Source organism: Salmo salar, chromosome 11, assembly GCF_965601325.2.
Source record: "Salmo salar chromosome 11, fSalSal1, whole genome shotgun sequence".
In the NCBI taxonomy this organism is placed as follows: Eukaryota; Metazoa; Chordata; class Actinopteri; order Salmoniformes; family Salmonidae; genus Salmo; species Salmo salar.
The window spans coordinates 108,066,720-108,087,398 of NC_138301.1; the positions used below are offsets into that span (position 1 = coordinate 108,066,720).

Genomic DNA, 20,679 nt, shown 5'->3' on the forward strand with positions numbered 1-20,679 from the left:
ATACCTTTCATAAAAAAGCCCAATATGGGAAATAGATATAGCTGATGTCTTAATTTTATGATTAATATGCGTTCTTCAAATAGGCTATTAGTGAAAAAAATTACAATGACAGCGTCAAAACTTTTGAGTAGATGTGCCTCTGATCCGCTCTGCCTAGACACGTGAACATGGATTAAGTGGTGCGCAGCATCTGAGCAAGACTGGGTACCAGTAGCGGTTCTGGGGGGGGGGGGGGGGCAGTGCCCCTGTGACAACAATTTTGGACCCCCTTGTGGCCCCCCTAAATGTGGAGTATGAAATCATTTTGGAACATGGTCTTTTGCCTGCTAATGCCTGCAATGCAGTGAAGAAAACGATATGACAATAACGTCTAATGTAACTGGCCCCTCCAACAGTACAACTGGCCCCAGCTTGGCCCCCCCAGTTGAAATGGTCTAGAACCGCCACTGCTGGGTACCCTGCGGCGGTCTCGCTCCAGACTCAAATGAACCTCGCCCGGTACTGTCAGTCTGACTTTATAGCATAGCCAGCCAAGTTCTGTGCATGTCATCAAGCCAAAGCAAATAAAACAAATGCGAAGAGACTATCGTTGCCTGAGTTCACCCGTGATCATGCTATGGGCCTAGCACACATCCTTTTGAGCACTCCTAATTTGGTTACAAAACTGGGCGAAGTATCCGTTTCCTAGGCTTAAATGCAGCATTGTTATTGATAGGTGGAATACTGTATAAAAACAAGGTACTATTACATACTAGGTCCAGTGTTGTGCAAATACTATAAATGCTAAATAAAAGGTTTACCAATAAGACAGAGTTCTTCTACCTGCTTTCACCATTTTTACAAAGTGAGATTTCTGTTGCCAGCCAAGATGGTTTTTGATTGAAAAGGGCATATCAAATTAGAACAAATTTTAAAAGAATTACTTTATTGATCATCAATATCAAGAAAACAAAAGTATGTTCTAAAAAAAGGGGAGGGGATCCTTTTTGTTAGACAAAACAAATCTCCAGACCAAACATTTATTTCAGTTTTTTTATTTTAAATTCTGGTGTTCTGTAATTTGAGCCTATATTCCACATGAGATGGAATAAAATATAAATATATTACACCTATAACAAAAATATGAAGTGTGAACTGAAGTAGGTGTGATGATGTTCTCAGTTGACAGATTCCAGGTCTTAAGCAGTCTCAACTGACTTGAGGAAACAGGGCGCTGTTGGCAAGTATTATAGAAATGTCCACTTTCCTCTGCGTAAATGATGTGGCACACAATAGTCCTGATTCAGATCTGAGAGGAAGGGGAGAGAGGCATGTTACTAAGTACTATTACCTGACCCAATAGCAAAGACAAAACGTTCAAGCAAAATGCAGAGCGAAAAAGCATTTCACTCAATTGTATGTGATTTCAGTTGATTGACTACATCAGTCATTCATTTGGATTGGGGGGTATTCAGATTTCATACAGTTTCTGTACCATACCGGGGTATACAGTATTACCAGAAGTGCATACAAGGGGCGCACAAAACAATTTAGGTAACAGGGATCTTGATCCAGGCAGGGATTGAATGTCTCTGCTGTAACCAAGAAGATTGATGTTGACATTTAGTAGACTAAATGTATAGCTGGAGCCCTGTGCTGGATATAATTCATGACATCTTAGATTTCTGAGTTATACTTAACTTATAAGCAGTGGCGTTGCCCGTGCCCCCGCCTCAACCCCATCCCCAAAAAACATTATCGAAAATCATACCGTTGGTATTTCGAAATACCCTGGTATGCGGTATATCGCCCAAGCCTATTACCCATTGACAGCTTTCCTTGTGACTTGCAAGAGGAACCTTCTACTTACATCATCAATGTCCTCGTCGTCATCTCCAATGTCATCAAACTGAATGTCCTCGTCATCACCAGGTCCAAACGTGTCGGTCTCATTGATTTTAGCTAGGGAGTTAGAACATACACTCACCGTTAACGAACTAGCTTGCCCTAAAGAGTGCACATGTGCCCATAATCATAAGAGTACATGGCCATTAAGGCCAGACTGTTCTTCAAGATGGTCAAACATTCATAAATGACAAACAGGGTAAAATAATAATCACAGTGGTTATAGATGGTGCAACAGGTTAGCACTTCAGAAGTAAATGTCAGTTGGCTTTTCATAGCCGAGCATTCAGTGGTCGAAAAGCAGGTAGGTCCCAGATACTTACCATGTTCAGGAAGCTCCCCATAGGCCTTCAAACTCCTGGCCTCATCTGCATTGTACTTCAGGATAACATCAGCCTTTTGGTCCTTTAAGGAAGAATGCAATGTATTATCATTATCATTCAAAAATACAAACCATTGCTGATTTTTGTCTCTCATAATTATTACCTGGTAATCTCGAAGTCCCACCAGGATGATGTCTGAACTGTTGATCCAAACCTGCCCAAGAGAGAATAACAAGATGTCAGCAAGGAGAATTCGGAGTATAATAACTGTAATACTTCCATCATAGAACTGGACACATACAGCCCAGGTAGAAGAGTCTGTCAACCCTCATGTCATTTACAACCCAAAGCATTACGGAAGTAGCGCGTATAGGATGATGACATTGGATTGCATTTATACAGTTCACATATGATCAAGTCTTCAGCCTCCAGCTATTTGCCAAATTTTGTGACTAGTAGCACTAACGCTATATAGGCTACTGTGTACACAATTACCTTTTTCCGTAGCTTTCCTCGGATGTGGCATAGTCGCTTGACTCCATCAAAACACATAGCTTCCAGTCGTCCATTACCCAACATCTTAATCACCTGTGCATATTCTAGATTAGAACAGACAACAGAGATTAAGCAGTTAGGCAATTCATATAGAGGTCACGATGTGGCTCAAATGTACGTGCTGAACTGGTAACCAGGGAGCACACAAATGTTGAATACATCTGATCGAGGTCATATATTGTATTCGATTAGTAGCTACACTGTTAGCATGGTCAGTGTTAAAGCAGTTGACAGTTGGTTAAAATTAAGTCAGAACCTATTTGCTAAGTTTACAGACTAAATAAGGTTGAAGGGGGACCTTGCACTCACCTTGGCCATCCTCTTTGAATACCAGCTCTCTCTTTTCTGATTCATTCTCATTTTTACCACGTCGCCGATTCTTTCCTCCCTTACCTGTAATGAGATGAGAGGATGAGAGATATTGGAATGCCAATTTTTCTATCTAATGGGTGACTATCATTCCAATTCCACCAGTCATTTGGCAACATGAGTCAAATAAACACGGATAAATAGGCCAACCAAATGGCTGTAGCCTAGCTACACACATACTTTAATGAATTCCTTTTATCTGTGCTAGTTAGCTAGTGAATGTGACAGCATCAGGGCTGAGGCTCAAGATGATGGGCACAGGGCAGGGATATTTTTGGCCTACCGCACTAGTTGGTACTAACGTCATTCAGTTGCGCAAAATAATGTGACAAAAGGCAGTTCATAGTTCGCCAGTCGAATTCCTAAATTATTAATAGTCAAATTGCGATAAAATAAACAATATGACGTTGGTGGTAATGAAGGTTAAGCAACGTTTCCACGCTTTTAAATATTTGTAAAATGCCATACGGTGCCTTCCCCCAGTCACGTTGCTAAGCATGGGCCCGGGTGGCTAGCTAGCTAGCATAAACATAAACCATTCCATGGAATAACGTTAGCTAACAACCAAAGGCAACATGTTTGCTACTTACCTTTATTCTTAGGCATATTCCCAAACGAACAGGCTTTGTTAAATCAGTCCTGTTTTGTCCGTATCGAATTGTGTGTTATAAAAATGGAATGAAATACCAATCCGTGACGATGTCACACACTTACAAAGTTAGCAAGCTTGTTAGCTTAGCTTTCTCGGGGAAACCTCTTCCGCTTGCAACACCGTGAAGCAGCATTAGGGTTTAAAAAGTGGCTTCCTACCCATGTTTCCTAACTGATCTGGTCTCCAAATTCATATACGCATTAAAATGGATAGTTATGTGGCCTTTCGGTGGAGGAAAGAATTAACAAGTGATGCATTATTTGATTGTATATTTATTTGATGTATTCATGATCATTTTTTAGGTTACAAATGATGCTGCAGTCACTTGCCTGGCCCACATCTACTGAGTCAAACATTTCTCTGTAAAACATGGAAACAAGAGGTCAAAGCAGAGGGGAAAGACGGTTTCTATTTGCCCCTCCATCTAGCATGGTACATTCCCCAGCATCTTCTTGGAAAGCCCCCCCCCCCCCCCACTAAAGCTGTCCTGTGACCATCATGCACAGCAAGTAGAAAATGTTTCATTCATCAACATATACAAAAATACATTCTTAATGGTCTCTTAAAAGTAGACTGGAAAAGTAATCTGAATTGCTATAAGTATATCCCAAGTTCACGTTTCCCTTTATGATTATGAGAAGGACCAAAAAATTGAAAGTCTAAGTAAAGCAAGAAAACTCCAACCCCTCTGGGCCCTGCCCCAACACAAAGGTCTGAGAGAAAGTGCAGCAGCAGATACTGGAGTGAGGAAGGAGGTTAGCACTTTTTCTCCCCCATTGCTGACAGGGCCTTGGTAAACTGTTGCACAATTGAGTTTGTCAGTGTCCAAACCCTAATTGCCCATCTAAATGACGTAAATGTAATAATTCCATGTTGCTTATTCCCAGAGCCTTGTATTTAGAAAGTTGAGCCAATGCGGTTTCCGCATCATGATGCATTTTATATTGACACTTAACATTAGCTACATGGGGAATATAAAAATAAAATAAGAAAAATGGTATAAAACTGAATGTCTGAATTGGGCATTATGATGCAAAAACATGACACTAAAACATTCCATGGCAGCCATAATAGTTCCATAGAAATAGAATGAATAGAACAGGCATCCCCATTAAAGTCAATGGTAGCATAATGGCTGGACTGGCAGCCATTAAGTGTACCCATGACTAGGTTGAATATGACAAAGGTTAAGACAACAGGATTCTAATAGCCCATAAGTCTTTGCAAGAATAGGACCAGCTGTGCTAGTTAGCAATGGCGCTGGTAGTTAACGAACACCGTTGATCCCAGATTTGTGACAACGCTGTCTTAACTTGTATATTTTTTCCCTAGACCAATGGCAGGAAGTAAAAGCAAGAAGTATAAACTTCAATCTGTTAAATCAACTCAACTGACATTACAAAAAATACATTCATGAGCCACATCAGCTAGCACACTAGTGTCAAACTCATTCCACTGAGGGCCGAGTGTCTGCGTGTTTTTGCTCCTCCCTTGTACTTGATTGATGAATTAAGATCACTAATTAGTAAGGAACTCCCCACACTTGATTGTCTAGGGATTCATTAAAAGGAAAAACCAACAGACAAGGCCCTCCATGTAAAAAGTTTACATCCCTGAGCTAGCATCATTTGAATGAACATTCTACATTACCATGGCAATCCAGAATCTGTTGATAGAATATTCCAAATAAAACCTAGCGGTCAAACAGGTTCCATTCATTTTTCCCATAGGGGATTTTAGAAACACTTAAAATAAGGGCTTTTTGATAACGGTGTAAATCTCTCTAGGACAAGGTGACATAAATATATTCACCTGTATTTATCCCCCCCGCAAAAAAATGGCTAATTAACTGTGAACGTGGCCATCATAAAGAACTACAAATGCCATGATGACCTGGACAAGACTGCCAAATCGAGGCAAAGGAAATGTCTGGATTAACCATTTTAGTTACATTTAGTAATGAATAAATTGGCAAAATGTCTTTAAATTGACAACTATGTGAACTGTCTTGACACAATAACTGTTAGCAAAGGTGTCAGCACGTGCATGAGCTTGCAGGTATTTGTAATCTTGCATGATGTCTACTTTGACACTAATTAGCATTTTTGAAGCAGAGTAAATGGAGACAAATATATTGGTTTGTCAGAGATTTACATGGTCATCAAAATGACAAGCCAGGGTAAGCCTACACCAAACATAGCCCTTATTAAGTATTTACATTTCCTATGGGAAAAATGAATGGTGGAAAAACAATTGGAACCATTTCCCTGTTTAACTGCTAGGTTTTAGGAGTGTTATGACACCTCCACTGTGGTGAGTGTTCCCATGAGTTTACCAGTCAAATTGCCAGGGTTAGAGCACCAAGTCAGTTCCATTCATTCTATTTCTATGGTTAGCTCCCAATTTAACGTGACATGGGAACATGTAAACAACGCTATGTAACCAAATGTCTGGAATTAGAACAAAATAACACATTCTAAAAGTTGGCCTAACTAAAAATATGACTGTTTACACATATCTAATCTTTTCAGCTCTATACAAGTGCATAGGTAGGGGCTTAGCGGTTGACTTGGAATAAGGGGGACTGACTGTGCTCCATGCAACTGGGGGAAACATAATTTTAACCCTTTCCAAACCCCTTCATCCCCCAGTGCTTAACTCAATCTCTGTTTAAACACAGACCTATAGGAACCCGTATACATTAAATTCTATTTTTGTAGTAAATATCTCATTTTCATAAAATATACAGTTCAGCCTTTCCAAGAGTTTGTAACTTTTGGTCTGAAGGCAGTGATGATTGTACAAGCAAAAACATGATACATTTTCTCAGTGAATGGGTTACCGTTTCTTTTTGGTCTTACACACTGTTCTTCTAACACAGCGGGAGTCGAAACACACTAATGCACTGGTGCAGTAGCATTAAACAGGTGAGATTGATACTAGTGGCAGGTGGATCACAGGGCTGTGGAGGTCAACTTCTTCACTCCTCTTCGTTGAGCTAACGAGGAGCGCCCAACAGGGTCCAGCACAGGGGGAACATGCATGTTCAGAGCAGAGTAAGTGGCTGCCATCGCACCCTGTAAGAGGGAGAACAGTCTTGGTGTTAATTTATCAATACCCAGCAGAGAAGCTTTCAGAGTGGCAGAAAAGAGAGACTAGTGCATTGAATAAAGTTTTGTTACCTTGACCAAATGAGGAGCATCCTGTCTATTGAGCTGGTACATGGGCAACTGGTCCTTGTGTAATATCCAAGGGTGTCGCAGCACCTGAGCAGCAGTTAGCCTCTGGTGGGGGTCCACATGCAGCATCTTGGACACTAGGTCCTAAAGACAGCAATGTCAATGTTCAGATTGTGCATACTATCTCTTCCATCAAGTATACAGTGCATTCGGAAAGTATTCAGATCCATTCACTTTTTCCACTTTGTTACATTACAGACTTATTCTAAAATTGATTAAATCGTTTTTATTCCCTCAAATCTACACACAATGACAAATCAAAAACAGGTTTAGAAATTTTAGCATTTTTTTTTTATAAATCTAAAACATCACATTTACATAAGTATTCAGGACCCTTTACTCAGTAATTTGTTGAAGCATCTTTGGCAGCAATCACAGCGAGTCTTCTTGGGTATGACGCTACAAGCTTGGCACACCTGTATTCGGGGAGTTTCTCCCATTCTTTCTGCAGATCCTCTCAAGCTGTCAGGTTGGATGGGGAGTGTCGCTGCACAGCTATTTTAAGGTCTCTCCAGAGACGTTAGATTGGGTTCAAGTCCGGGCTATGGCTGGGCCACTCATGGACATTCAGGAGACTTGTCTTGAAGCCACTCCTGCGTTGTCTTGGCTATGCTTAGGGTCATTGTCCTGTTGGAAGGTAAACCTTCTGAGGTCTGAGGTCCTGAGCGCTCTGGAGCAGGTTTTCATCAAGGATCTCTGTACTTTGCTCCATTCATCTTTCCCTCGATCCTGACTATTCTCCCAGTCCCTGCCGCTGAAAAACATCCCCACAGCATGATGCTGCCACCACCATGCTTCACTGTAGGGATGGTATTGGCCAGGTGATGAGCGGTGCCTGGTTTACCCCAGATGTAACGCTTGGCATTCAGGCCAAAGAGTTCAATCTTGGTTTCATCAGACCAGAGGATCTGTTTCTCATAGTCTGAGAGTCCATTAAGTGCCTTTTGGCAAACTCCAAGCAGGCTGTCATGTACCGTTTACTGAGGAGTGGCTTCCATCTGGCCACTCTACTATAAAAGGCCTGATTGGTGGAGTGCTGCAGAGATGGTTGTCCTTCTGGAAGGTTCTCCCATCTCTACAGAGGAACTCTGGAGCTCTAGGAAGAGTCTTGGTGGTTCCAAACGTATTCCGTTTAAGAATGATGTAGGCCACTGTGTTCTTAGGGGCATTCAATGCTTCAGAAATGTGTTGGTACCCTTTCCCAGATCTGTTCCTCGATACAATCCCGTCTCGGAGCTCTACGGACAATATCTTTGACCTCATGGTTTTGTTTTTGCCCTGACATGCACTGTCAACTCTGGGACCTTATATAGACAGGCCTGTGCCTTTCCAAATCATGTTCAATCAATTGAATTTACCACAGGTGGACTCCAATCAAGTTTTTTTTTATTTTTAATACATTTGCAAAAAATGTCATTATGGGGTATCGTGTGTAGATTGATGAAAAAAAAATAATATTGAATCCATTTTAGAACAAGGCTGTAACATAACAAAAATTTGGAAAAAGTGAAGGGGGCTGAATACTTTCCGAATGCACTGTATAGTGCTAGGAAAAGGACTCAGTTTTGAAACCACTATCATAGAGTAATTGGACACTATGGAAAACACAGTGCTGCAGTACAACTGACATCCCAGACATACCTTGGCCTCTGCTGAGACTGAATTCCAGTAGCCGCCCGTCAGAGAGAACTTTCCACTGCCGATCCGAGCCAAGATCTCTTCGGGAGTATCCTCTGGTCCATTGGCGAAAGGAGTGAACCTGAAACATCAAGATAAATACATACTTTAAAGGACTAATAAAATATGAATGTACTTTATTGTTCCTATTGGATTATGTGTTAATCGTTTTATGAACATCATTGGCTGCATTACTGTTGGTAAAGCACGCATACCCAGTAAGCATTGTATAGAGCAGCACTCCTAGACTCCAGATATCACAGGCTGCATCATAGCCCTGTTTCTTTAGGACCTAGCAACAATAGGAAGTATTGCACACTGCATTAGAATACATACATCAAAGAATGCCATGTCAGTTACTAGACAAATATATTGAAAAATGAAAATACGATGAAGTTGTTATACAGTTAGATGACCATTAGCTGAGCATGCAGGTACTGGTCACAGAAACATGTAGAAGAGACACCTCGGGGGCGACAAAGTTGGCCGTGTAGCAGGGAGTCATCAGGAGCCCGTTTTCAGCTCTCAGCTGTTTGGCGAAGCCAAAGTCACAGATTCGGATGGACTCTGGGTTTCCAGACTCATCCACGTACAGTATGTTACTGGGCTTCAGATCTCTATGGACAACCTGAGCAGGGGGACAGAAATTCCATCAGTGACATAGTGAGTCAGGGAAGCAAATATCAGATTGCCAACTCGTATTGCTTATACAGTAGAAAGGTCCTGTGTATTGAAAGTAGCGAAGTGCTCAAAATATAGTATATACTTGGAACACGTAATATATCAGTATTATGCATCATTGTGATGGTGAATGTTTTACCCCCTGTGCATGCAGGTACTCCACAGTTTTGGTGATGGTGTGGAGAACTGCACTGGCCTCCCTCTCAGAGAAGAACTTCTGTCTGAGGATCTTATCCAGTAGCTCTCCTCCTTTCATCAGCTCTGTCACCAGGTACACTGAGCGTCCATCATCAAACACCTACAATCAACAGGGCACACAACCTCACGTCACCCAGAGAGACACTCACAAATAACTCATTATAGAGGAGTATTCAGCAAAAAAAATATATATATTCCCATAACTCTCAGAACATCAACATGCTAGCCAAACAATGAAACAACAATTCAATTGTGAATCTACACTGAACTCAACGTGTAAAGTGTTGGTCCCATGTATCATGAGCTGAAACAAAATATCCCAGAAATGTTCGACACGCACTAGGGTTATATATTTTCCCGGTATTTTACAAATGTTCCATCCTGCGAATAAATCACTTTCCTCCCGGGTAAGCCGGTATTTGCCGCCAAAACTAGAAGTGTCATTCAAAAGCATATAATGTCTGGATTTGACTAGAGCTTTGATCAGCATAAATTCAAACCTGATGTGCCATATATAAAATAAACTGAACAAAAATATAAAAGCAACATGGAACAATTAAAAATATTTTACTGAATTACAGTTCATACAAGGAAATTAGTCAATTTAAATTATTATTATACCTTTATTTCAACAAGGAACACAGACTGAGGCCAAGGTCTCCTTTATAGCTGGGCCCTGCTTTTACATGTTTACACATAGTTTAGCAAATTTGGCCCTTATCTATGGATTTTACATGACTGGGCAGGGGTGCAGCCATGGGTGGGTATAGGTCCATCCACTTGTGAGCCAGGCCCACCCACTGGAGAGCCAGGAGCAGCCAATCAGAATGAGTTTTTCCCCACAACAGGTGTTTATTACAGACAGAAATATTCCCCACGCCCCCCTCAGGTGAAGAAGCCTGATGTGGTGGTCCCGGTCTGGAGTGATTAAATCAGGGTCTGTGGTTGTGAGGCCAGTTGGACATAATGCCAAATTCTCTTAAACGATGTTGGAGGCAGCTTATGGTAGAGAAATTAACATTTAAATATCTGGAAACAGCTCTGATGGACATTCTTGAAGTCAGCATGCCAATTGCACATTCCCTCAAAACATGAGACATCTGTGGCATTGTGCTGTGTGACAAAACTGCACATTTTAGAGTGGCCTTTTATAGTCCCCAGCACAAGGTGCACCTGTGTAATGACCGTGCTGTTTCATCAGCTTCCAGATATGCCACAACTGTCAAGTGAATGGATTATCTTGGGAAAGGAGAAATGCTGACTAACACGGATGTAAACAAAGTTGTGCTCAAAATTAAAGTGAAATGAGCTTCTTGTGCGTATGGAACATTTCATAGATTTTCAATTTCAGCTCATGACACGTGGGACCAACACTTTACATGTTGCATTTATATATTTTTGCTCAGTGTACATTTTCTGAGCCCAAAAAAAGCCCAAATGATTGTGCCGTTATCCAATACACACAACAGAGAACCATAAAAGCCCATATACAGTTGAAGTCAGAAGTTTACATACACCTTAAACAAATACATTTAAACTCAGTTTCACAATTCCTGATATTTAATCCAAGTAAAAATTCCCTGTCTTAGGTCAGTTAGGTTTCACCACCTTATTTTAAGAATGTGAAAAGTCTGAATAATAGTAGAGAGAAAGATTTATTTCAACTTTTATTTCTTTCATCACATTCCCAGTGGGTCAGAAGTTGACATACACTCAATCAGTATTTGGTAGCATTGCCTTGAAATTGTTTAACTTGGGTCAAACGTTTTGGGTAGCCTTCCACAAGCTTCCCACAATAAGTTGGGTAAATTTTTGCCCATTCCTACTGACAGAGCTGGTGTAACTGAGTCAGGTTTCTAGGCCTCCTTGCTCGCACACGCTTTTTCAGTTCTGCCCATACATTTTCTATGGGATTGAGGTCAGGGCTTTGTGATGGCCACTCCAATACCTTGACTTTGTTGTCCTTAAGCCATTTTGCCACAACTTTGGAAGTATGCTTGGGGGTCGTTGTCCATTTGGAAGACCCATTTGCGACCAAGCTTAAACTTCCTGACTGATGTCTTGAGATGTTGTGTTACAGCATCATCGGACTGAGCTTGTTGTCATTGCAGGCAATCTCAACGCTGTGCGTTACAGGGAAGACATCCTCCTCCCTCATGTCGTACCCTTCCTGACATGACCCTCCAGCATGACAATGCCACCAGCCTTACTGCTCGTTCGTGTGTGATTTCCTGCAAGACAGGAATGTCAGTGTTCTGCCATGGCCAGCGAAGAGCCCAGATCTCAATCCCATTGAGCCCGTGTGGGACCTGTTGGATCGGAGGGTGAGGGCTATGGCCATTCCCCCCAGAAATGTCCGGGAACTTGCAGGTGCCTTGGTGGAAGAGTGGGGTGACATCTCACAGCAAGAACTGGTAAATCAGATTTGTGCAGTCCATGAGGAGATGCACTGCAGTACTTAATGCAGCTGGTGGCTACACCAGATACTGACTGTTACTTTTGATTTTGACCCCCCCTCCCTTGTTCATGGATACAATATTCCATTTCTGTTAGTCACATGTCTGTGGAACTTGTTCAGTTTATGTCTCGGTTGTTGAATCTTGTTATGTTCATACAAATATTTACACATCTTAAGTTTGCTGAAAATTAACGCAGTTGACAGTGAGAGGGCGTTTCTTTTTTTGCTAAGTTTAGGATAATAGCACCATCTTGCTGTAACTTCAGTCAACGGTGACATCAGAGGGCCTCCCGAGTGGCGCAGCGGTCTAAGGCACTGCATCGGAGTGCTTGAGGCATCACTACAGACCCGGGTTCGTTCCCGGGCTGTATCACAACCAGCCTTGATCGGGAATCCCATAAGGTGTGGCACAATTGGCCCAGCGTCGTCCGGGTTAGTAGAGGTTTTACTTGGCTCATTGTGCTCTAGCGACTCCTTGTGGCAGGCTGGGGGCCTGCAGGCTGACCTCAGTGGTCAGTTGAACAGCGTTTCCTCCGACACATTGGTGCGGCTGGCTTCCAGGTTAAGCGGGCGGGTGTTAAGAAGCGCTGTTTGGCAGGTCATGTTTTGGAGGATGCATGACTCACCTCCTGAGCCCGTTTGGGAGTTGCAGCGATGAGAGAAGATCAAAATTAGGAAGAAAAAGGGGATAAAATACAACAAAAAACAGTGCTGCTTGCTTCTTTTGCATACTGCTGATGTTAATGACTCACATCTTTGAGAGTGATGATGTTGGGGTGCTGTCCATAGCGCAGAAGAATCTCCACCTCTTCTGTGGGGTCCCTCTTGGCCTTACTGATGATCTGGGATAACAACATCAGTAATAACAGTTAACCCTACCATTCTACCATGGGCATTCCCAGGGTGAGACATGGGCATCCCCAGGGTTACAGCTCACCTTTACAGCATAATCCATACTGTTGCTCTTCTGAACACAGCGCTTGCATATGGAGTAAGAGCCCACACCAATGTCCTCCTTCACATCGTAGGCATCACTAAACTGTGCTGTGTTTCTGTGGAGTTGCTGAAGAGAGAAATAGACACAGAGACAAATTCTGTTATTTCCACACACAACCATATTATAATAAATACAGAGACCTATCCAGTGCGTGTGTGTTGGTACCTGTACAGAGGACATGTTGATGTTAATGTTCTGTGGAGGTTGACTCTCCTCATCTGAGATAGCCACAAAGCTGAAGCCTCTAAACAGCTGGTTGGTGTTGGCACTCGGGGGACAGCCAGGAGAGTCTGTGGGGAAAATCCTCATGTCAACCCTCACTACTTTTCATTCACACACACAATTATGAAACTGTATTGTATAAAGCGCCAAACAAGAATCTGACATTTACCCCGTGGAGTTTTTGCAGTGAATTCAGAGTCAAAGTAGATGGTGTCATCAGGTCTGCCACTCGCAGGTTTGAAGGGGGGATGGAGTTCTCTCCTGAATAATTTCTACAGGCATACCAAGAAAAAAGGGAAAAACATTGGAATAAACCTTAACATGTTCATTTTATTTAACTGGGCAAGTAAGAACAAATTCCTATTTACAATGATGGCCTAATCAAGCCAAACCCTAACCCAGACGACGCTGGGCCAATTGTGCGCCGCCCTATGAGACTCCCATTCACAGCTGGTTGTGATACAGCCCGGAATCGAACCAGGGTCTGTAGTGACGCCTCTAGAACTTAGACAGCTGTGCCTCTTGGGAGTTTGAAAACATAAAGCATTTATAATACACACGGGACAGAGGAGCAGGCAGATGGCAAACACGCATATTAATAGGCAAACTTACGTTCCAGTCAATTGTGGAAAATAAGGAATGTCTCTTGATCTCTTCCACTCCGTCTGGACCAGCACCTGTGAACAACAAATCCACACACATTACAGGATACCTGTGGTATCTTTTGTAATAAGATTGCAGTTCAGTGATGACAAATATCAAACACTATTATTTTCTTGCCCTTTTTCTTCCCAATTTCATGGTATATAATTGGTAGTTACAGTCTTGTCCCATCGCTGCAACTCCCGTACGGACTCGGGAGAGGCGAAGGTCGAGAGTCATGCGTTCTCTGAAACACAACCCTGCCAAGCCACACTGCTTCTTGACACACTGCATGCTTAACCCAGAAGCCAGCCGCACCAATGGGTCAGAGGAAACAGTCCAACTTGTGATTGTGTCAGTGTGCATGTGCCCGGCCCGTCACAGGAGTCACTAGAACGCGATGGGACAAGGACATCCTTGCCGTCCAAACCCTCCCCTAACCCGGACGACGCTAGGCCAAATTGTACGCCGCTTCACGGGTCTCCCGGTCACGGCTGACTGCAACACAGCCCAGGCTAGAACCCAGATCTATAGTGGCGCCTTTAGCACTGCGATGCATTGCCTTAGACCGCTGCACCACTTGGAAGACAACCAAACACGATGTTCTGACTAGAGTGGTAAGATATTTTTTTTCCCATTTAAGTGAGATTTATTTAAAAGGGGCAATCTGCGATTGCTACATACATTTTTGGACTTGTGAATGAATGATATGTGCAGTTGAAGTCAAAGGTTTACATACACTTAGGTTGGAGTCATTAAAACTCGTTTTTCAACCACTCCACAAATTTCTTGTTAACAAACTATAGTTTTGGCAAGTCGGTTAGGACATCTATGTGGATGACAAGTAATTTTTCCAACAATTGTTTACAGACAGATTATTTCACCATCACAATTCCAGTGGGTCAGAAGTTTACATACACTAAGTTGACTGTGCCTTTAAACAGCTTGGAAAATTCCAGAAAATGATGTCATGGCTTTAGAAGCTTCTGATAGGCTAATTGACAGCATTTGAGTCAATTGGAGGTGTGCCTGTGGATGTATTTCAAGGCCTACCTTCAAACTCAGTGCCTCTTTGCTTGACATGGGAAAATCAAAAGAAATCAGCCAAGACCTCAGAAAAAAAAACTGGTTCATCCTTGGGAGCAATTTCCAAATGCCTGAAGGTATCACGTTCATCTATACAAACAATAGTACGCAAGTATATACACCATGGGACCCTGCAGCCGTGATACCGCTCAGGAAGGAGACGCGTTCTAGAGATTAACGTACTTTGGCGCGAAAAGTGCAACTCAATCCCAGAACAACAGCAAAGGACCTTGTGATGATGCTGGAGGAAACAGGTACAAAAGTAACCATATCCAGACTAAAACGAGTCCTATATCGACATAACCTGAAAGGCCACAAAGCAAGGAAGAAGCCACTGCTCCAAAACCGCCATAAAAAAGCCAGACTACGGTTTGCAACTGCACATGGGGACAAAGACCGTACTTTTTGGAGAAATATCCTCTGGTTTGATGAAACAAAAATAGCACTGGTTGGCGTTAATGACCATCGTTATGTTTGGAGGAGAAAAGGGGGAGGCTTGCAAGCCGAAGAACACCATCCCAACCATGAAGCACGGGGATGGCAGCATCATGTTGTGGGGGTGCTTTGCAGCACTTCACAAAATAGATGGCATCATGAGGTAGGAAAATTAGGTGGATATATTGAAGCAACATCTCAAGACATCAGTCAGGAAGTTAAAGATTGGTGGCAAATGTGTCTTCCAAATGGACAACGACCCCCAAGCATACTTCCAAAGTTGTGGCAAAATGGCTTAAGGACAACAAAGTCAAGGTATTGGAGTGGCCATCACAAATCCCTGACCTCAATCCTATAGAACATTTGTGGGCAGAACCGAAAAAGCGTGTGCGAGCAAGGATGCCTACAAACCTGACTCAGTTACACCAGCTCTGTCAGGAGGAATGGGCCAAAATTCACCCAACTTATTGTGGGAAGCTTGTGGAAGACTACCCAAAACGTTTGACCCAAGTTAAACAATTTAAAGGCAATGCTACCAAATACTAATTGAGTGCATGTAAACTTCTGACCCACTGGGAATATGATGAAAGAAATAAAAGCAGAAAAAAATTATTCTGACATTTCACATTCTTAAAATAAAGTGGTGATCCTAACTGACCTAAGACAGGGAATTGTTACTAGGATTAAATGTCAGGAATTATGAAAAACTGAGTTTAAATGTATTTGGCTAAGGAGTATGTAAACTTCCGACTTCAACTGCATTGATTCTTGAATAAGATAACTTATAAAATACCTCATGAGCTTAGTTCAACTGTTGTACTCCATTACAACTAAAAAAAAAGCTTGTTTTACTCCAATGTTTGTAAACAAAGTACATGTAAAAACACTATATAGCCTAAAGTTTTAAGACTATAAATGTTGATATCATGAATGGTCAGTCTTTGCATCCATAGCTATGTCTATGAATTTGAGAGTGGTTACATTTCTCCAGCCCCATCCCTCAGCTTTTTACCAAAACAAGGGCAGGGATGCGCTTTGTTATTGTTTCAACTGCTGATTGCCACTTTAAGCACTCATCAGTTACAAGCCATGGTGCACAATACCATTTTAGTGATGGAGATTGATTACCTAGTCTGTTGCCTGGGTTGCGTTTGAAAAGGTTACGTAGGAGAGATTGGGCGTCTTGGCTCAGGAACTGTGGCATTCCCAACTTGGCCCTGCAGTGCAAACAAAATTACCATGGTAGATTGAGATCAAACTGTTATTTGCTAACAGCCTGGTTAAACTGGTGCTCAAGACAGGTTGAGTAAGACGCACTTCAGTATCATGGTCATGGTTTCCTTCCGGTCCTTCCCTTGGAAAGGCAGTGTCCCAGTCAGCATCTCAAACTAGGGAAGATGAAAACAACGTTTTATTAACATGTCTAATCAGTGGCAATATCAGCCATTGGACACATTGGCCCATCCAGGCAGATATGAATGTGGACACACTTGATATGGATATCAGATATTTGAACACATCCCAGGGTAATGAATTGCAAAGAGAGATCCATTTGGAACTCCAGCACTCACCATGAGCACGCCATAGGACCACCAGTCAGCGCTAAGGGTGTGTCCTCGGCGGTTCACGACCTCTGGTGCCATGTACTCCACTGTTCCACAGAAAGAGTAGGCCTTGTTCTCATGATCAATTGACTCTTTACTAAGGCCGAAGTCTGGAACAAACAAAGGGCAACAAAATGAGTCGAGCTGAAAATGGTACATAGGAAGACTAAGGGCCCCTAAAATTAAAAGGCATTAAAAACACTTTCTTATTCTGCTCAGTGGCTGAGTCAGGCTGAGTGTGAATATGAAGCATTAATATGTAATAGGAGCAGAAAAAAAAAAATCACCCACCAGTGAGTTTGATATGGCCCTCCTCATCTAACAGAATGCTGAAAGGACAGAGTGATCTCAATCAGAGGAAATTCAACATCCGCCAGCAGAAACACATACAGTAAACAGACAGTATATAACATAACTTCGAAGCTCAAAATAACAGATTGATATAAAAATATGATATCATTTTGCTGATTGGAAGAGAAACAAGTACCTAATGGGAATAAGCAATGTCATAGCATTAGTGTAATACGTACTTCTCAGGTTTAAGGTCTCTGTAGATGATTCCCAGGCCATGCAGATGGTCCAGGGCCAGAGCCAGCTCTGCCAGGTAGAACTTCACATCCTCCTCTGTGAACATCACCTGGTAGACAGACTTGTTAAAAACAACACACCTAATACACAAACTCGCCAAAACTATTATAATATGGACATGAATTACCAGGAAAAAAAATTAACCATTTTATTTAATGTAAAAAAACCATTTAAAAAAATGATTTGAATTCTGCTCACCTCTTTAGACAGCCGTGTGAATAGATCTCCACCTCGGAGGAAGTCCAGAATCAGGTACAGCTTCCCTTCTGTCTGGAATGCTGTGAAGAATCATGGGTACATATTGAAGTCAAAACTCATCTGTACGGTTTAATGACCTGTAGTTATATCAGACGTAGAAATATGACAGGGCAGGCAGATGATGTCTGATAACTCACCGTAGTGTAGTCTGACTATGAAAGGATGGTTCACCTCTACCAGAATGTCTCGCTCCATCTTGGTACGGACCCTATCTCGCACTGGCGATTCGTAAAACAAATTACAATTAAAAACACGACTGTATATAATTCAACAAAAAACATATATACTGTAGTTGTAAAGTAGTTTTAAAACCATTGCAAGCATGATATATTCAATATCAACAAATTCACCATATTTTTTTTTATTATCACCGCAGACTAGTGTACCTTTCAAAGTGGCCTTTTTCAGCACCTTCATAGCATACAGCTGTCCAGCATCAGGCCCTGTTATTTTCTTCACAAGGAACACCTGAACATAAAGAGACAAATCATTTCAGCTATTAATCCCAGCAGCTTCTATCAATCAGTCAATCTCATATACACAAATGTTCAGAGATATAAAAAACATAATTCATAATATTAAAAACAACATTTCGACCACTACACCATTTCATCTCACACACTGGCATTTACCTTCCCAAAGGATCCCTGTCCCAGGACCTTGCGGAGCTCAAACTGCCTAGGATCAGCCCTTTCAGAGCCCTCTTTAACATGGTTTGTGATATTGATCTCATTCACTGAGCCCTCATCCTGTGAAAGATGAGCGACACAGTCAAAACAAAACCAGGCACGCCCCAAATACACAGCAGTGTGGAGAGAGTATATCAATACACAGCAGTGTGGAGAGAGAATAGGAATACACAGTAATTCTATAAAACAAACACACACAAACGTACAGACACACGTCACAAAGAATAATAAACAGAAGCAATGGAATGAATCAAATAAAATACATTCACAAGTTTTGAAGTAAAACCCTACCAAGAAAGAGACTGTTTCAGCGCTGCATACTCAGAACCTTTTCTTTGCACTAGAGCAGAGAGTCATACTGTGGGAGGATGGAGAAATCAACTCCCATGCTTTCCCACCCAAACACAACACCAAGCCACATCAGACCCACGTACAGCACACCAGCTCTCAGCGAATTCCTTCTTTGGCCCGTGTTCTGCCCCAGCGGTGGCCAAATCCCCCATGCCGGTGCTGGGCCAGCAGAGCCCCTCTCCCTGTGTCACAGTGTGGCTGCGCTGGGATAGACTGCGCTACGCTCTGATCTGCCGGGGGAGGGAGCTCCCGACTGACAGCTTGCAACCGGTTCCATGCATCCAACACCCCCTCCCACTGCATCAAAAGGTGTGGAGGAGGATGACTAAAAGACATAGCATGCGCTCTCCCTATTTCACAGTCGCTTTCACTCGTTCGCTACCCTTATCTTCTCTTTAATCATTTTGCTCTCACCGACCCCACCACTAGTCCATATTAATACATAGTACTTAGTATTATTGTGGAGTGCCTGGATGTAGGTGTGTGAGTAGGTGAGAGGACAAAGAGAGAAAACTGAATTGAGAGAGAACATGAAACATAAATACATATGCACACACCAGTGGAGGCTAGTGAGGGGAGGACGGCTCATAATAATGGCTGGAAAGGAGGAAATACCATGGCATCATACACATGAAAATCATGTGTTTGATACCATTCCAATGATTCCCCTCCAGACATTACCACGAGCATGTTCTCCCCAATTAAGATGCCACCAACCTCCTGTGAAAATGAGACAGTCTGGGAGAAGACAGGTGAGATTATTACTAAAAATGTTTACTCACACTGCATACAGTTTCATCCTCCCCCATTGAGTCATCCATGATCTGTAACACAGAGAAAGCGATTTAACTTTGTCTCTCACACAAAATTGGGGTGGGCTCGTGTTTTTGAAACTGTGTAATATGCTTCAGGGCCAATTGTTAATTGATTAGAACATACAGAAATACAACTGTATTTAATAGGCTTAGTTTACACTTTAGAATTGGCAACCTGAACGATAAATATCACATGTTCGCTGTAGTGAGTAGTTAGCGATGTTTTTCCCACCTCACGATTTCCTGCAACAAATGGCTGTTACAGTTATCAGCCTGCACTTCTTGAGAAATAAGACAGCTAAAATCACGAATATGTAGTCCTTTTTAATCGTTTAAGTTTAATAATCAGTTTATGCGAAACTAAATCGAAGTTGGTGTCCCACAAACTGTGTGAGGAAGTGAATTCACAAGAGACCGCGTCAAACGTTGACAAATACAGCTAAGGTGGCCATCGTTCATTGGCATGTTCATTACCTCGTTTTCCGAATTCTCCAAGGCCATTTTCTGCCATGGGTCTGCTCCAAACTGTGCCAAGGGCATCTTCGACAAGAGTTCAGTCACTGCCGCGCGCTTTCACTAACTTGACACTGTCAAGGGTGGGATTCGAAAAAGTAATTCTTGAGGGGGGGTGGGTTTCCCTTAAACGAGAAAAACAAAATAGTAAAATGGTTCCAGTTCAACCCTAACTGTACGTTTAAACGGCTTTCATCACTCTTGCCAATGTTTTCTACAAACTACATAAACACTTTTTCCACATCAAAACTCACTCACTTCCGTTCTCTCTCAATATGGCGCCGTGGTTCAGTCTACCTGTATGTCAGAACGAGGCTCTGGAATGCGTCACCCGGCCATACGTCATTTGTTGGGAGGGACATTATATGGCGTCAAAACAGGTGATGATAAGCAATCACTAAGTTAAAGTTGATCAAATATGCAATATGCCTCGATGTGACATG

General features: G+C 42.2%; 2 protein-coding genes across 4 annotated transcripts; both read right to left on the minus strand.

The window, feature by feature from the left end:
• Positions 1–1,018: 1,018 nt before the first annotated feature.
• On the minus strand, positions 1,019–3,961 carry LOC106563585 (eukaryotic translation initiation factor 1A, X-chromosomal). Of its 2 annotated transcripts, XM_014129301.3 has the most exons (7): positions 3,722–3,961; positions 3,072–3,155; positions 2,703–2,806; positions 2,371–2,421; positions 2,208–2,289; positions 1,850–1,941; positions 1,019–1,288 (listed from the first exon to the last, which is right to left on the minus strand). In XM_014129301.3, exons 1-7 carry the CDS (start codon positions 3,735–3,737, stop codon positions 1,283–1,285), a joined length of 435 nt encoding a protein of 144 aa, XP_013984776.1. In that variant the 5' UTR covers positions 3,738–3,961; the 3' UTR covers positions 1,019–1,282. The 2 variants fall into 2 exon arrangements, with proteins under 2 accessions (XP_013984776.1, XP_045546038.1); XM_045690082.2 differs by having other exon boundaries at positions 2,208–2,421.
• A 76-nt stretch (positions 3,962–4,037) lies between these two features.
• LOC106563584 (ribosomal protein S6 kinase alpha-3) lies at positions 4,038–20,536 on the minus strand. 2 transcript variants are annotated; one of them, XM_014129300.3, is made up of 22 exons: positions 20,198–20,536; positions 19,691–19,732; positions 18,501–18,617; positions 18,255–18,336; positions 18,006–18,086; positions 17,809–17,888; positions 17,553–17,659; positions 17,314–17,351; positions 16,990–17,132; positions 16,736–16,806; positions 16,547–16,635; positions 13,868–13,932; positions 13,425–13,527; positions 13,199–13,323; positions 12,974–13,099; positions 12,789–12,878; positions 9,520–9,678; positions 9,166–9,327; positions 8,915–8,991; positions 8,664–8,781; positions 6,966–7,106; positions 4,038–6,860 (listed from the first exon to the last, which is right to left on the minus strand). In XM_014129300.3, exons 1-22 carry the CDS (start codon positions 20,261–20,263, stop codon positions 6,738–6,740), a joined length of 2,205 nt encoding a protein of 734 aa, XP_013984775.1. In that variant the 5' UTR covers positions 20,264–20,536; the 3' UTR covers positions 4,038–6,737. The 2 variants fall into 2 exon arrangements, with proteins under 2 accessions (XP_013984775.1, XP_045546037.1); XM_045690081.2 differs by having other exon boundaries at positions 17,553–17,671.
• Between the last annotated feature and the right edge of the window lie 143 nt (positions 20,537–20,679).

Bases quoted from the DNA above. Each gene is read 5' to 3' on its own strand.
- LOC106563585 (XM_045690082.2), bottom strand. The intron at 2,807-3,071 runs GTGAGTGCAAGG...GTTCTAATCTAG, and splicing joins ATTCAAAGAGGATGGCCAAG to AATATGCACAGGTGATTAAG. The intron at 2,422-2,702 runs GTAATTGTGTAC...TCTCTTGGGCAG, and splicing joins GAGGAAAGCTACGGAAAAAG to GTTTGGATCAACAGTTCAGA.
- LOC106563584 (XM_045690081.2), bottom strand. From the start codon at position 20,263: ATGCCCTTGGCACAGTTTGGAGCAGACCCATGGCAGAAAATGGCCTTG. The intron at 17,133-17,313 runs GTGGGTGATTTT...TGTTTGTTCCAG, and splicing joins GGGCCATATCAAACTCACTG to ACTTCGGCCTTAGTAAAGAG. The intron at 13,100-13,198 runs GTACCAACACAC...TTCTCTCTTCAG, and splicing joins TCAACATGTCCTCTGTACAG to CAACTCCACAGAAACACAGC.